We start from the raw sequence: 18,468 nt of genomic DNA on the forward strand, positions 1-18,468 counted from the left end.
ATAATGAGGAATGCTTTCAATAATATTCTGCCAAAATAAAGACCTATCATGAACAAATGAAGTCCGAGTCTGCCTTTATGATGTACGATCCTGTTTTTAAAACTGATAGTCCGACGTACAAAAAAGAACCCCATTTATACACAAGTTATGCACGATATTATCGAAATAAAAGTCTTACTGTCACATTACGATTTCATCCAGATATAAAAGGCCCATAGGCCTAATTATAAAGGATCATCTGACTATTGGCACAACAGAACACAGTCAAAGTATTCGATAGAAAAGGCTGAACATGCTCAGTTTTCGTTCAACTAACAATTAATGCATTGTAAAATAAGAACCCTTTAGTAAGTTGTAAGCGTCTGATGTATTTGACAACTGTGACCTTAAAAAACACCAAAATCATTCATTTGAACGAACTTGGTAGCTTTTTATTTGAGCATGCTACAATCCCATATTGATTGTGGCATTTAATGATTATATGCTGTTTGATCCCCGTGGCCGTGAATTTAGGTCTAGGTTAACTACATGCCAAATAACTGATCTTTTTCAAACATTTTAGGCTATTTGACCCCTGTAACCTTGAAAGAAGGTCAATATCGTCCATAAGAGCAAACTTAGAGCCTAATATCAGTAAGGCACATGGATATGTCTCAAGGTCTCTTATTATCAATAAGAAGTCGTTAAAACAAATTAACCCTATTTGACCCCTGTGACTTTGAATTAAAGTGAAGGTTATTCATGTGAAATTCATGGGTTTTGATAGCCATCTGACTATTGGCACAAAACAACAAAGTCCCAGTATACAGTAGTGGCTTACAATAGGTGATACAACGAACAAGCTGAAGCTTTAAGTTTCCAATATTATTGATGACTTTGACCTTAATAGTAGGTTAATTCTACTATGCTACAGGCTCAATATAACTACTGTAGGCCTCAAGAAATTGAAAATTTTAGCCTATTTGACACCTATGAACTTAAATGAAGGTCAAGGCCTTTGTTTGAAAAAAACTTCATCCCTGCATGCATTTCAAGATTTTAGTCTATTTGACCCATGTGACCTTGTATGAGGGTTAAGGCCATTCATTTGAAAATACTTGCTAGCGCTTCATACCTGCATGCTACAGACTAAATATCAGCACCCTGGGCTTTTCGGTTATTGAGAAGAAGTAATTTGAATGATAGATTAACACTCGGAAAACAATGACGAATGGAACATGATAACTATAATTTGTCTCCTGGTGTGACCTAATAAAAGAAAATGAAAGTTTATTTTACTTTGTTAAACATATCAGTAAAAATTACAATATAGACAGTGTGTCAGAAAAAAACCCATGGCCAGTCATAAACGTAACTGTATGTTAATCTGAGAGTAATTTTTTACACTGATAATACAAATGTACAAAATGTACTAATTGTAACATTCGCTTAATTAATCAGGATTCCTTGACTCTGTGCTCTAAATGACCCTTTATGCACAATGAACACAAAGTATAATTCTAAAATATTTAATGGTGTATCAATGATTTCATTTTTACATTTAGAATTTCTGAAATGATCTCTTAAAGAATACTCCATGTTTTAGAGTCCTTTAACAATTTCATTTGTGTATGCACGACACCTCACCCCTTCGTAACTGGATTGTTAAGCTGTCTAATAAATAGCTCATTTTAGAGTTTTCTTTTGCAAATGTTTCTATTAAAGGTGTGTGTGTTCAATATTATGAATTGGATTTCAAGAACACTTTTGCTCCTTAAGCTTTGGTAACACAATTTTTAAAATGATATTCCTTCAGTATCCTTTTTGGGAGAATTTATAATTTCCTGGCGGGAAATATTACTGAGAATAGTGTATTTCAATATTGAAATCTTTATTTGATATCAATAAGAATAAGATTTAGGGAAACTTCTTGAGCTAGTTGTGCGTAACTAATGATTAATTATCGCTATAACTACATGTTAAATCATTCTGATTTGATGACCATGTAACCATATCTGTTATGATAAATGGAATGCATATCAGTCTTTGGCTCAGGTGAACTAAAAGCGACGTTACACATAAATTAAAAAATGAAAATTTAAACAACTGCCTTAATATTAACTTGAAATAAGCAGACATGATCTCTATATATCAAAAGCTACATAGTTATCAAATGTAGCAGAAAAGGAAGGCTCTAATACACCTCCTGAACATTTCCTTCAGGAATGAACATATTTGCTAGCTTTATTTTATACCATAGATTTCCCTATCAGTTTGTATTTCCTTGAAAATTCATCATTTTTCAGTGCCAAATGCAATGCATTAAGTTCAATTGATGTCAGAAATTAAGTATATTAAATTTGAGTTTTCAAGTTTCAGGTGCATTGAAAAGTGATTTTTAGCAAACATACCATATACACATGAATTACTACTGCATACCCTTTATCGTAAAAGTGAATGTATTCAGCAATATGTAAACAAATCTTAGCACAGGGTATAACGTCCATAGGTCACACGTACATCATAGTCTAACACTCACAGTTTCATAAACATCAGCAGCATTGTAAACAAGCTGAACGCTTAGAACGTTAATAGATATGACTGATCACTCATACATGTACACACAGAAAATTATATTATTATCAACTAATGGGTTATGATATTGTCAGCCCTTCTCCACTTTTGGTCTGTCCAATAAACATATGTGGAGGTAATTATCAGGATAGCTAAGGTGTTCTGACATCCAAAGTAGGGGTGTATCCAGACATGGCTCTACTCCGTGAAGAACAACTCTTCTAGAAAATGTTTTATCTGTAAATACAAAACATGCATTCTACTTAAACTATAGCCTTTAAATCCTTTTTTTTTCATATGGGTGATATAGCTTGATTAGTTTCTCAGAAACAAATTTATTATTTAACATGAATTTAACCAAAACAACCATTTTTAGCACTGCCCCCTTGGAGATTTGAACCATCAAATGAAACCATTTTGAATCACAACTTCATAGGTATGCTACCAGTCTTTGGTCAGCCCATTTGTACAAAGATTCCCATCTCACAAGGATGCTGCAAATGCAATATAAGTGCTATCCAATGCTTAGTTTCAGTGAAGTCATTTATATGGAAATAGCCAAACTGACACTTTTCCAGGCCTCAGCCCTCATGCCCCCGGGGGTTCAGCCCTAGCATTTATACAATTTTGAATCCCTATCCTATAAGTAATATATCAATGCAATATAAGGATGATACCATTGTAATACAAGTGCTATTCAATGCTTAAATATGTAGTTTCAGAGAAGAAGTCATTTGTATTGAAATGGCCAAAATGACCTTTAAAGCCCCATCCATCAGTCCCCTGGGGTTGGTCCCACTATTTGTGTCACTTTCAATCCCAACCCCATTAAGATACTACAAATGCAAACAAGAGGCACAGAGGGCCTGTATCACTCACCTGGTTTGTAATGTTAAGTTATGTTCTGAACCCAGGTTCATTGTTTCTTTTCTCAAGAATTTTTACCTCCAATATACCTATTGGGTCCCACTCTTTCTGTTCCACAGGGTCAGAGCCAAAATTTATATAAATTTTGTTACTCATCCCCACAGGATGTTTCTGCTCAAATTTGGTTACAATCTAAGCAGAACTCTATGACAAGTAGTGATTTAAATGATTTATCTCTATTTCCCCTATTGGGCCCCGCCCCTCCTGCCCCCAAGGGGTCAGAGCCAAAATTTATACAAACCCTGTTCCCCTTCCCCCAAGGATGTTTCTGACCAATTTGGTTAATATCCATGCTGAACTCTATGAAAAGGAAATTCAGAGAAGAAAGCCTTTATATGGAAATAGTCAAATTGATCCTTTTTCAAGTCAGGGGGCCTGGCCTTTGGTTCCCAATAGTAGACACCAAAAGTCATTTAAAAACTATTGGACTTGTGTGATCCTGAATGAAGTTAAAGAAATTCACTTGAGCAAACTTAATAATGGCAAGAAGTCTTTTAATATTCTTTTTCATATAATTTGTTCCCTATGACCTTAAAGGTCAGCCCAAGTCATAAATTTGAAAAAAAACCTTTGTAGTTCTTCTCCATAATTGCATGGTTTTCACGATTTTGAATAACAGTCGAGGTTTTTAATTTGATCCTATTTGGTAGCCATTCATCTCAGGATTCTTCTGGCCTAATATCCGGTATATTTTTGGCATGAAGTTGATCAAAGAACAAGAGGCCCAGAGGGCCTGTATCGCTCATCTGGTTATTGTAATGCTAAGTAATGTTCTGATTACAGGATCAATGTTACTTTTCTGAAAGGAATTTAAAGATTTACCTCTAATTTCCCTAGTGGGACCCATTCTTTCTGCTCTAGCAGGGGTCAGAACCAAAATTTATACAAACTATGTTTTCTTCCCCCAAGGATGAATCTGGCCAAATTTGGTTACTTGCCATGCAGAACTCTATGACTGGTAGCGATTTAAAGGATTTACCTCTATTTCCCCAATTGGGACCGCCCCACCTGCCCCCATGGGGTCAGAGCCAAAATTTATACACACCTTGTTCCCCTTCCCCCAAGAATGTTTCTGGCCAAATTTGGTTACATTCCATGCAGAACTCTAGTGGACCCCTGTGACTTTAAATAAATCTAATTGTTAAAAGCTTATATGGTAAAATTCATTAAAATTCTTAATTGAAGTCTCATCAATATCTTTACCTTCATTCCACATATTAGGCACAACTTGCATTAGGAGGTCCCGGAGAGTTTGGTTGTTTCCTTCTGTCGAGACAGGTCTAAAAATCTGTTGTATATAGCACCTCTCGGGCTGTGATATGAAAAATCAACAATAATATACAGTATAACCCTTCTAACTCAATTTTGCATTCCTCAAATACCCCCATCCCCCATCAATGAACTGATTGTGTGGTCAAGACTGTACCCCTATATGATTTAATGTAATAAAACCCTGGATTGCTCATTCCTACCTAAATATTCAATAGTTATTACTAATTTGTTGTTAATAATTTAATTTGCATACCGATATTTCAGAAAATGCATTTTCATAATGCTTCTATCGTACGGATGCAGAAGTTGTTGATTTGCGCAAATAAAAAAAAGGAGATTTTCTGAATGAGTGTTCCATAGTTTCTTGTTATTAATATTCAATTTCAGTCCTATGCTGACTAGTCTATTTAATCTTTTAAAAGTATGCAACTTATTTTATTATTGATTTGCATATGATAAAGATCAATTATGATATTCATCTACATATATATCATATTTTCTGGATAAAAAGCCGCAACATTTTTTCTGTGCTGATTATAATTTAGAGAGGCTTACATGTGGACAAAACTAAAATCTGACAATGATTTTTAAAAAAAAAGTTGTTTCTTGTTGGTTTAGGATAATCTTACATTGAAATTATCTTTGGGAAATTATTCAAATGAAATACATGTATTTTTTATACTTACCATATAAAATCTATAAGGGATACTCTTAAACATATCTTCTCCTGCTGATTCCATTAATTTCTTATTGACTGACCAAAACTGATCAAATTTCTCTGCAAAAGAAATATGAATTAAGGCAAAACTTTATAAGAGTGCTTGCTGGGCCCAGTTTCATTAACATTTCTTAACTCTAAGGAATTCCTTAACTTAAATTTCCCCGTAGAAAAGCATTACAAAAGTTAAGTAAAGAGCCCTGTTATTTCTTGTTAAGTGTCAAAATTGATTGATTTAAACAAGAATTATGTCAACTGTTTTAACCAGAACTTACATATGTTCAATGAGGAAAAGTACATTATAACGAAAAGAATTAAGTGAAAATCTTGATGAGATTCCTAAACTTAATTTTGACAAAAGCCTATATAGCTCACTAAACTCAAATCACTGATAATTATTTGGAATAGGTCAGTAACCCCTATTGGAATGAGAGGACCAAAGGAATTTAACTGTCATCTGACAATAATTGGAAGTTTGTACAATTCATATTGCTTCTAAAACTAATGGCATCAAAGTAAGTCTTTTAATATTCTGTAAGTATTGTTTGCATCTAAATCAGAATGCAATTATAGTGAATTTACAGGCAAAATGAGATAATTATCAAGTTGTTTCACCTATTTGATCCCTGTGACCTTGAATTATTTAAGTCCAAGTTCATTTATTTGAACAAACTTTGATTTGTAGTGCTGCATTCCAGCATGCTACATGCCTAATATCAGGACTCTAGGCCTCTTAATCATTGACAAGAAACCATTTACACTAAGCCAAGGCTCTAATTAATCATTGACAAGAAACCATTTACATTAAGGCTCTAATTAGTCATTGACAAGAAACCATTTACACTAAGCCTCTAATTAGTCATTGACAGGAAACCATTTACACTAAGCCTCTAATTAGTCATTGACAAGAAACCATTTACACTAAGCCTCTAATTAGTCATTGACAAGAGACCATTTACACTATGCCTCTAAGTCACTGACAAGAAACCATTTACACTAAGCCTCTAATTAATCATTGACAAGAAACCATTTACACTAAGCCTCTAATTAGTCATTGACAAGAAACCATTTACACTAAGCCTCTAATTAGTCATTGACAGGAAACCATTTACACTAAGCCTCTAATTAGTCATTGACAAGAAACCATTTACGCTAAGCCTCTAATTAGTCATTGACAAGAAACCATTTACAAGAAGCCTCTAAGTCACTGCCAAGAAACCATTTACACTAAGTCTCTAATTAGTCATTGACAAGAAACAATTTACACTAAGCCTCTAATTATTCATTGACAAGAAACCATTTACAAGAAGCCTCTAAGTCACTGCCAAGAAACCATTTACACTAAGTCTCTAATTAGTCATTGACAAGAAACAATTTACACTAAGCCTCTAATTAGTCATTGACAGGAAACCATTTATAAGATTTAAGCATACTAGATCCCTGTGACCTTGAATAAAGGTCAATGTGACCTTGAATGGAGGTCAAGGTCATTCATTTGAGCTTCCAAACATGCTACAGTCCCATTATCAGGCTTCTAGGCTTCTTTGTTATTCATAAGAAAGTGGTTGTATTAAGATATTAGCCTACTGGACCCCTGTGACCTTGAATGTGGGCCAAGGACAATCATTTGAACAAATTTGTAGCCCTTTATACCAGCATGCTAAGGGCCCAATATCAAGTTTCTCTGACTGTTTATAATGCACAAGAAAGTTGTTTAAAGATTTTAGCCTGTTTTGTCTATGTGATAAACAGTATATAACTACGGTGGTTATAAAACAAGAAATTCATTAAGGGGACAATAAAGTGAGGATTCATCTGTTACATAACGACGAAACAAAATAACGCATATATTTATTGTTCTACATTTCTTATGAAACATGTAAATATAAAATTTGAAAATATCCACAATGTTGTGAAGTATTTTTAAATTAATTGAAACCATTGAAATCCAAAATCGTATTGCAATACCATTTAGCAGGTACAACAATGTACGCTGTACTCAAACTTGAGCCAATGTCATATGAATTAAACAAATGCAATACGTAACCAACAAGAAGTTGGTGAAAAAGTTTTTGAGACAGGAGCATGCACATAACACGGTAAACACACTACTGTAAACTCGATTTAAGTATTTGTAGACAAAAGTTTCTTAACTCCACTAGCAAGGGCCAGGGTTTGGCATACAAGACACCCCACCATAATATATAATTGCGGACAGCAAGCGAATTTGAACATTTCACACACATTTTTTCACAGTGGGCTTTTTTCTGGTGGCATATCACAGTAAAACCAACTAATCTCACTTTCATTACTAACAACTGATTTGTTTCTGATATATGTGCAAATCTTAATGTACTCTAAGAATGAATCGTCCCTTAAAACTCATTAAATATATTAATATGCCTCTTAATATCAAAATATGGGATGTGTTTCAATATATGTTATATTACATAGCTACGTACTCATGTTAGATCCTGTACAGTATTTGGATACCAAGCTGAGTACATTTTTAATGTTTACTTCACCAGTTAAACAGAAATCTAGACATACCATGCAGGAGACCAGACCAAAGTTGCTTGTGATCACGTTTCTGCATACTGTTGATAACCTGACCACGATGTTTGAGTGTATCTGCTTCTTTAACTGTAGAAATGAAGTGTGATTCCACTACATCTTTACTGCTACAGTGTAGCAAGTCCTCTTCAGGAAAACACTGTGGATAACATAAGACTTTAAACATGGGGGGCCGTATAACGGTCATCTGAGAAACTTTTTTTTTACAAAGGATGATAAAAAAGCTTACAGTATTTCATAGCAAAAATTTAAGAAAGATTTCCATTTTGATCCCCGCCCCTCTGTCCAATATGATGGGATAGGCCTCATTCATTTGAAATTTGTTTGTCCTCTCCAAATAATGTTTCACACCAAATTTGGTTGTTATTCATACAAGCATTAAAGGCCCACTACCTCTGCAGAGAAAAATATAACAGTTTCTTAAAACCATGAGAAAATATCTATCACCAAATATATGCAAGATTTTTCTGCATATTATATAATAACAGTGAAGAGTTATTTCGCTGTTTTGCCATCTGGCGCAGTGGTAATCAACTACCGCGCAGTATCTAGGATGTTGGCGGGAAACATAAGACATAAGCCTTATGAAAATTAACATTTTATTTATTTTAATCAGATTGTTCAGAAGGTGATGATAAGTGTTTATTAGCGGTAAGTTCATAACTTTTGCGACTCAACAAAATTATAGATCTCGTTTTACATTCCCATTTTATAAAATTAAAAGCGGTTTCAGAAAGGTAGTGGACCTTTAAGATTTAAAGGAGCTGATTAATAGTTGACAGAAGAAGTGATGATGGACAAGTGGTGATGGACAAAGTGGTTATGGAAAAAGTGGTGATGGACAACCTGGGGATAGACAATGTGGTGATGGAAAAAGTGGTGATGGACAACCTGGGGATAGACAATGTGGTGATGGATAAAGTGGTGATGGACAAAGTGGTGATGGATAAAGTGGTGATGGATAAAGTGGTGATTGAAAAAGTGGTGATGGACAACGTGGTGATGGACAAAATGGTGATAGACAAAGTGGTGATGGACAATGTGGTGATGGACAACGTGGTGATGAATAAAGCGGTGATGGACAAAGTGGTGATGGACAACCTGGGGATAGACAATGTGGTGATGGACAACATGGTGATGGACAACATGGTGATGGACAAAATGGTGATGGACAAAATGGTGATAGACAAAGTGGGGATGGACAAAGTGGTGATGGACAATGTGGTGATGGACAATGTGGTAATGGACAACATGGTGATGGAAAAAGTGGTGATGGACAACCATGGGATAGACAATGTGGTGATGGACAATGTGGTGATGGACAAAGTGGTGATGGACAATGTGGTGATGGACAACATGGTGATGGAAAAAGTGGTGATGGACAACCTGGGGATAGACAATGTGATGATGGACAATGTGGTGATGGACAAAGTGGTGATGGACAATGTGGTGATGGACAATGTGGTGATGGACAACATGGTGATGGAAAAAGTGGTGATGGACAACCTAAGGATAGACAATGTCGTGATGGACAATGTGATGATGGACAATGTGGTGATGGACAACATGGTGATGGACAAAGTGGTGATGGACAACATGGTGATGGACAATGTGGTGATGGATAGAGTGATGATGGACAAAGTGGTGATGGACAACATGGTGATGGAAAAAGTGGTTATGGACAAAATGGTGATAGACAAAGTGGTGATGGACAATGTGGTTATGGACAATGTGGTTATGGATAAAGTGGTGATGGACAATGTGGTGATGGACAAAGTGGTGATGGACAAATCGGTGATGGACAACGTGGGGATGGACAATGTAGGGACAGGCAACGTGGAGGATGGACAAAGTAGTGATTGGCAATGTGGTGATGGACAAATTGGTGATGGACAGTGTGGGAATGGACAAAGTGCTGATGGACAAACAAGTGATGAACAGATTAACACACATTTGACATCATAGTTACAAGACCAAGCAAGTTAATCATTTATCTATACTGACTTAATTAATCACATATTATTTCTCTACGACATCGTAGGAATTAGGTATGAAGTGGTTATACACACCTGGAAATGTACTGTTACACACCAAGGCAAAATGTCTTTGCAGGCAAACAGGTCAAACAAAAGTCCAATAGGATAATGCCTGCAAGAAAAGAAATCATAACATTAAGGTATTATCATCACGAACTTTGCTTATGCTGATAAAACATGTCAAAATATGTGTCAAATTTTATATTTTATGGAATAAGTCTTCATTCAAACAAACTGAAAAATCCATATATACTCACCATTTTAAAGGTTGACCCTCATATTCAAGCCACATTTCACCCTGCTTTTCTGAGGAAACATACTTCACAAAATGTTTTTGGATTTTATCTGTTACTAAGGGGAAGTAACTTAGACGAGGCATCATCAACTGTTGAAAAATTATAAGACAACGGTTTAATCAACAGATTACCAAAAGGACCTTAAAGATGCTCTATCACCAACAGAGCATTAACTATACCCATCATTTGAACAAAAACTGATGCAAATAGTTTGTTATATGTGTTTAATTAACACAAAAATGGAGCATCTTGAAAGAAATCATATCAGTCAAAGTACTGAAAGTGTTGTATACAGGTATTCCTTATTGCTATTTGCAAATATTTCCCTTTCAAAAATGTTTTAAGGATATACCGGTAGTAATTTAAAAATTGTTAAGATGGATCATGGCACCTGCCATTGAATGGTCTTCACAGTCCAAGATAGGTGAGCCAAAATCTGATTGAAACTAATTTGGCAAGAGGATCTTCAGTATATTTTAATTATAAGAAATTTCTTCTACAGTACATATACTTTCCAAGAAATAGTGATACAATTAGTCCTAAAATGAAATTTGCATATAACTTAAGGCACAAAGAGGAACCTGCAAATGAAATTTAGCAGTAACAAACTTCAACTACATGTATCAAAATCAAAGATGGCTACCAGTCGGTCATCTTGTTGACTAATTGACAGATCAAGCTCAAAATGGAATATGCACAACTATAGGTCCTATATCGTCAATATAACATTACATTACCTTCATTTTCATATTTATACAGTAGTTTAAGAAGTTCCTTATTACAATTGCAAGCAAAGAGTTTTTAATAAGGAAAATTAAGATACAAACCAATTTGTCAATTTGATTTGATAAATTGATATAGCTGAAGGATTAATTCTTAAAATATTTAGCATGGTTATAAAATGATGTTAAGCCCTATCAATCAATCAATCAATCAATCAATCAATCAATCAATCAATCAATCAATCAATCAATCAATCAATCAATCAATCAGATATACTTAACGTTACAATTTATCACTTTTTTTGTGTGTACATGTACCATATTAGTTTCATTCATTATTTGTAATTCAGAACTCCTTTACACTTGGTGTTTATATACATTTATAAGGAATACCGACATAGACAGATTCTGGTTGCTCTGATTCTACATCATCTGGAGATATGGAAAAGCACACAGGTATTCTTCCTTCCCAAATCTCCCGCATTATTTCCCGGTCTTCTGCCATATCTTGATTTAATCCACCATCATTTCATCAGCCATATCTATATATATAGTAAATCCACCATCATCTCAAGACTCAATGCCAAGGCAAGCAAACTGAAAATCATACAAATCAATATTTTACATTTTTGTATTTAAGGATTAAAGTCTCTTTCTGGTGGTTCTATCGAAGGATAAAGTTGAGTAGGGTATCGATATTTGGAATGGACCGCGAAGCGGTCCATGAAACAAATATCGATACCCTACTCAACTTTATCCTTCGATAGAACCACCAGAAAGAGACTTTAATCCTTATATTTACAGTCTTAACTATTATTTTCATAGCTCAAAATTTACCCTTAATAGTGTTTATGGCATTTATAAGACTAAAATTGAATTATATCGTTTGGTTCCGACAGGCATTTCGAACAGCCACTTGAAGTGGCGGAAATTCCCGCCAATTTATCAATGAACATACCCAATAAAATGAGTTCCGTCTGATGAAGCATATATCTGAGGTTTTCTCGGTATGGAACTATAAATCATTTTATTTATCTGTTGTTAAAAACACCATGGTGCAAAGCAGTTTGGTTTTAATATTTTGCTTCGTATGATTTCACACGCTTACACAATTCATAACGTGGCAGGATATTTAACGTAGTTGTGACGCGGCGTCCGATTCAAACCGCCTGTGTCAAGGAGGTGTGACAAACAGAGAGAGTTTCTTCAATTTCGTGATCACTTGAGTTCTACTTAATCAGTTCACGTTTGAAATTTCTTGAATACACGGATGTTTACATAGTTCCATGTCATTCTTTCCGGATTTTTGAGATTTTCAAATGTATCGGACGTCGTTTCGAGGAACATGTACAAACACAGGTAGGCCCACTACTGTAAACGTTTACTGTACCGCTCTCAAAATGTTAGCTATATTTATATTGTTGTTTTAAACACTTCAATAAATATTAGAGGTATCTATTACAAGTATTGTAAAGCTACAATTGAAGGATTCCGTTTCATTGATATTTCGATACACCCAAACGTACATTGTGTATGTAAGTCCTACTCTCGCCGATTCACAGTAGATTCTAGATAACGTACAGGAAATGCATTGTCGTGCTAGGTCGTTTTGGTTACACTTATCCAACTCAAATACTGGCGTGTTCTGACATATCTTATCCATTCGCGTACAACCAAAGATGTTAAAAATACGAATATAATGTAGATCTAGGCTACATGTTGTAGAGAACAACACAGACTCACAGACACACAACATGTAAACATTGCGACGTCATCGGAATGTGCAAAACTGTACATTGTACAACATTGTTTATTTATCATACGCACGGAAGCATTGCTCAAAGAGGTACGGTAGTAACATAAACAATGTAACTTTTCTACATTTGTATTTACACACGTACATGTATATGTGTTCAAACCTATTTTGATACATGTACATGTTCATCGAACGTACGTTCGGTTACTGTACTGAAAACACCAAAAGTTTCTGATTTGGACCATCATAAATTCATCCGCGCGGCTCCAAATTGCGCGTGACATACTCAATTTATCGAGAAATAAAGTTGAGTAGCCTTTGGTTGAAATCAACGGGGTTTATACTATCAATTCACCACTGACTGTAAATATTTTACAATGGAATCAAAACCGAAAATTAATTCAATATATGTAAACAATATGTAATTATCCAGAAATGTACAGAGTTTTCCCCCAAATTATACAGAATATGCTATAGTTCTATTACAGTAACACTTACAGTAGTTGAAAAGTTATGATCAATATTCAGTGTTCAATGATCAAATAGTTTATATTCTGCTCTGTAGTTACAAAATATAGCTTGACTGGTTCTCCAAAAATTGATACACTATGGCCAGTTGGTATTTAAGTCTATTTTCAAAACAGTTTGAGCTGATATCACTGTATTTTGTAAGGGAGTTCCAAAATACATGCCACTCTCAAAGAATATGAATAGTTTTTCCCAGTAATGAGTTTGATTGCTGTCACTCCGGGAAACATTTTTTTTTATAATTTCGTTTTTGTTATTTTTTTTGTGACAATTAATTATAATATATAATATCTGACCATAATTTCATACATTATAGGGACAATTCAGTCTAAGAGTACAATTAAATTAGTTGGTTTTACTGTAAACTGACATGCCAAAAAAGCTCACTGTAGTGAAATGTATGAAATGTTCAAACTCCCTTAGCTTACTGTCCGCCATTACACATTTTGGTCAGATGTCTTGCATGCCGAACCCTGGCCCATGCCAGCGTATTAAAGAATTTTTTGTCTAGGATCTACTCAAATCGCTCTTGCAGTAATGTGTTTACGTTACTAGGTGCATGTACTTGTCTAAATATAATTTCACTAACTCCTCAGTGGTTATATATTACATTTAAATAACGTACGTGACTTTGGCTCGGGTATGGGTACAGCATACATGTTATACCTGCTTAATCGTATTAATCAACATTTTGGAATTTCAACGGCATCAATAAAAAAACTTAACAATGTCATAGGATTTGTCTTTAAATGAATATAGAACGATACATTTATGTCATATTTTGCTTCCTGGTTACGTAACATAATTAGCCTCATTGAATTATCCCTTTAAAGAGGTAGTGTAATGTGGAAGCAAACCTTAAATAAAATCATTGATTAACCATAAAAAATACTATAACACGAAGCAAAAAATGTTCCGGTGCGTCATTTCACATATAAAAGGCGTTAAAAGTAATCTCCGTTCAAAAACATACCTTTAGAATTTTCAACTTTAGGGAATTCCCCTTTTTACCGGAAGTGACGTACTGTGAGCAACAGATTACGTCTGTGTTGTGACAACACGATGGCTTCGTGCTCGATGCGTATCCATTTGAAAACATTGTATTATAACTCATCGCCTTTTTATATTTGAATTTATCTTTTTACGTACGTATACAGTTTTTTTGTATTCCTAAGCTGAAGTTTTTTTCATGTAAATGTGATAAAAATGGCAAGTTTTCGGCACAAAGGATGACGGTGCATTGTTGCAGCAGGCTGCAGCGGTATCAGGACATCTCGCACTTGGAGACCTCGGTACTTGGGTTTTTTTCACCTCGACATTTTCCCGATATCTCGGAACTTGTCGGTATCTTTGTCGGTATAATGATATAAAGATACATCATTGGCCTAATATTTAATGCCTCAACTATAAATCCTTGTTATATGAAATACTGCAGTAGATTCTACCCCTTTTATAATTTACAGAATACGAACATAAATTGTAAAAATTAAGATTGATTATAATTTTCGACACTTGTTTATACATGTACAAGAATAGTTCTCTTTTCTTTTAAAACTCTAACCAACGACGAAGATCTAAATCTTATGTCATAAACACACGTGTTTCATGGTACAATAATAATGTACATTGTAGTTCAGACTTCCGAATGTGTCAATTTACGATATATTTATACATATAAATATTCATTAACAACCTTAATGCATGTTATCATTTTTCTTTCAAGTCGGTTAATTATAAGCTCTGCAGTTATCTTTCATATCATACAATAATTAGTTTACGGCAAATTAAATCCTTAAAAGTATCTGTCAGTGATTAATGGTAAAAGATACATGGAATGTAAATTATGCTGTCGACAGACTTTTGAAGCGTGTAGTAACTTACAAAATATCGACTTAATCCCGATCTTAAGTACTAGTTAATCGGTAAGAGAATGAAATATGCTTCAATTTCTTGATTTCAGCATTTTTGAAGATGACATCTGACAAGTGGTATTTTTTTCTCTATCAAAAACAAGAGAAGACGACTTTACACTTAGTATTACAAAAGTTACTTGCTTTACATCATTACCACCATTGAAAAGTTTGAGCTTCTAATTATACTTCAAGATAAAGATATAAAAAAAAAATAATTGCATCCCGAAAAAATCTGTGGCACTATGTCCTATATGCAATGAAGTACTGAATAAGTATGCACCAAATCAAATTAATTTATCATTTGTGTTAATTAGATACATGTATATACATACGCGATTAAACACCAATTATAGTTCAAATGGTGAGTATCGTTTATACTCTGTCGGCGGTGGAGCATCTTGAATAAATTGGCTGTAATTTATTTTTCTGATATTCACAACTGGAATATTTGCAATATATTGATCATCGTATCGCTATAAGTCTATACAATGTAACAACCTGTCATTTGACACGAACACATGCATTTTTATGTAATAAATCTTGTACCGAAGTACATGTATATGTTGGGTTTTTTTTTTTTTTTGCGGGAGGTCGCCGTAGATCTAGAGGTCCCGCCCCCGCCATAGCATTGGCTACAAGCCTCGATGTTCACGTGTCAGTCAATTATAATTACCAACTGATTGACGAGGTGTGTTCCATTGGTTACTGAATCATTTATTTCTGCAACCAAACCGAAGCATATGATATGAAATGTGTCGCTATACAGAAATCTTCAAGTATATGTTGCAAAAAACTTTAATTTACGTTCCGGGACTTGTATTTTGCATAACCAGAATAAAATACCTATCACTGTAAAATCTACTAAATTTGATGTATACGCCGTAAACTCCCTATGAACGGAGCAAATAGTGAACAGCTAACTTTAATTTGATTGCTGTAAAATCTTGCGATATTGGAAATTAAAGCTCAGATATGTCAATGTCTGAGGCACGTTCATGTCTTCTCAGTAACAACTTACAAATGTACCTAGCTTCAGTTAACATTTTATGCAGAGAGAACGTGGTAAAACTTTCTTGTACATATATGTTTGTGGTTAAAAAAACTGAAAAGTTACGTGTATTTGGCCTATGACATTGTCGAAATCAATTCTTTACGTTTGCAAATTGCAATTAATTGTAAAATCAGATTTCCTGGTATTGTATAATTTTTTTTAATATATTTCATGCCTTTTGACATATTTTTTAGTTGATTGTCACAGTTTCGTTATTTAACCAAATTTAATTAAATTCCGTATGATCGTAGATAAAAATTTGCAGATTCCATAATAATGGTATGATTTTCCGTGGTCTATTTAATTTATATTTTAATGTTACATGCATTTTTATCGCCAGCGGAACATGATATTGACGTCAATTTTTTGTTAAGCACTAACACAGAATTTATGGAAAATTCGTTGAAAAACGAACGTGAAATTCGACTGAAAATTAGTCAAAATGCATTAAATATCATATATAAGAAAAGTATCAATAATATACTAAAACGAACATTCTTAAAAGTGTGCAATATAGCGATTCCCCTTAATAAAAAGCTATTCCTTCGTTCGCGGTACCGCCAGGTGGTCGCTCTCACTGCCTTGAATGTTGCTCATATGACGTCACAATGCTTCGAAGCCAAACCGGAAGTTGCGTTGATTGTTTTTCAAACAGGTGCAAATGGGCAAATTTCGATCTTAAATATCTCGAAGATTTCTGGATCGATTTTCATAATTATTTTTTTGTTTTTGTTGGATTAAAATTTTCTTTCTGAATAAAGGAAGGAACATTTCCATTACACTACCTCTTTAAGTTATAGCATTCCTTATTGTATACTCCAATGAACATTTTGTTGGTAGTTTCTTAAACATATAGCTGTCTGCACACAATAAAATTCTACAGTTCAGGTAGGCATCTTAATGCTCTTAATTGGACATTTTCATAGCATTGGATATTTTTATAGATCTATAACTTGACAGTTCATATCTTTAGACTTTACAAGGTGCATGCATGCAATTACAAGAGGCCCAGAGGGCCTGTATCGCTCACCTGGTTTTTTGTTAGTAATTATCAGAAGACTCGACAATTAGAAAAAATAAGCAAAATTGACTCCCAAAGTTTAATTTTGAATCACAACCATACAATGATGCTATTGATACCATATTAATATGCTATCCCAATAGGGCTGCCGCGGTTAACCGGTATATTGGGGTATTGCGAATATAACACCACCAAAAATATTGATACCGCGAATACAGTTTACCTGTGATACCGGTTTTTTTTCGATATATTTTTATTGAGTATTCATTAATTTCATTAATTTGATATAATTAAGTTAAAACGTCCTGTCATTAAATCAAAAACCCCAGCAAGTTGTAATTTGTTTTCCTTTCCGATAATATGAAGCCATGTGGGTTTCGTTTTCATTCGGATTCTTGATGGTCGGTCAAACGTTTGTAACTAACGTGTATAATGTTCAAAATGAGTTCAAACATTTGCTTGACGTTGAGATATTAAACAATATGAACATTAGGCTAGGGGTTTCTGAATATTAATCAAGTTGAATTCGCTCCTTCAATCAAACAATACGGGAATATATAATTTCTCTTAAAAATAAAAAAAAAACCACATTTAAGGGGTGCCGAGTGAAATACCACTGGGCTGCAGGGGACTTTTGCCACCAAGCTAATTCAGGCTTCATCGTCTCCACCACACCAATTTTCAGAATTTTCCCTACACGTTGTCAAAAAAACAACCTCTTGACCAAAGCGAAAATCAAAGCCACCCTTTTGAAAGGTGTAATCTCGAATCGGTAAAAAGGTATTTTTTGCCAGGGGACAAAATTGTAGTAAAATTTCGGTTCAAGTATTTAGGTTCAAAAGTTGTAAAAATATTTGCAGGGGGGGGGGTCACTATCATGTTTAGATATTGGGCAAGTATTAGGTTACGAATTAGTTCCTGTAGGCCTTGCTTTTTCAACAGGGAATCGTATTAAATTTTTACACAAAACAACTCATTTTTTAACATTTGAACATTTTTGTTACTAAACAACAACATGTTGAAAAAATCGATGTTAAAAATACCATAACATAGCACGGTAATGTTATTGATATAATGTAAAGGGTGTTTTTTATTATGGAT

The 18,468-nt window shown here is 34.3% G+C and overlaps 1 protein-coding gene across 1 annotated transcript; it reads right to left on the reverse strand.

The window, feature by feature from the left end:
- Positions 1 to 343: 343 nt before the first annotated feature.
- On the reverse strand, positions 344 to 11,712 carry LOC138323244 (autophagy protein 5-like). Its single transcript, XM_069267679.1, has 7 exons — positions 11,496 to 11,712; positions 10,338 to 10,465; positions 10,114 to 10,192; positions 8,021 to 8,183; positions 5,439 to 5,530; positions 4,684 to 4,792; positions 344 to 2,790 (listed from the first exon to the last, which is right to left on the reverse strand). Exons 1-7 carry the CDS (start codon positions 11,601 to 11,603, stop codon positions 2,645 to 2,647), a joined length of 825 nt encoding a protein of 274 aa, XP_069123780.1. The 5' UTR covers positions 11,604 to 11,712; the 3' UTR covers positions 344 to 2,644.
- Positions 11,713 to 18,468: the final 6,756 nt, after the last annotated feature.

The sequence above is a fragment of the Argopecten irradians genome, chromosome 1 (assembly GCF_041381155.1).
Source record: "Argopecten irradians isolate NY chromosome 1, Ai_NY, whole genome shotgun sequence".
NCBI lineage: Eukaryota > Metazoa > Mollusca > Bivalvia > Pectinida > Pectinidae > Argopecten > Argopecten irradians.

What these genes read in the sequence shown, in the direction of transcription:
- LOC138323244 (XM_069267679.1), bottom strand. Translation starts at nt 11,603, where the DNA reads ATGGCAGAAGACCGGGAAATAATGCGGGAGATTTGGGAAGGAAGAATA. An exon ending in AGCAACCAGAATCTGTCTAT is followed by an intron (nt 10,466 to 11,495) that starts GTCGGTATTCCT and finishes ATTTTTCAACAG; the next exon opens with TTGATGATGCCTCGTCTAAG. An exon ending in GCCTAATATGTGGAATGAAG is followed by an intron (nt 2,791 to 4,683) that starts GTAAAGATATTG and finishes TTGTATTTACAG; the next exon opens with ATAAAACATTTTCTAGAAGA.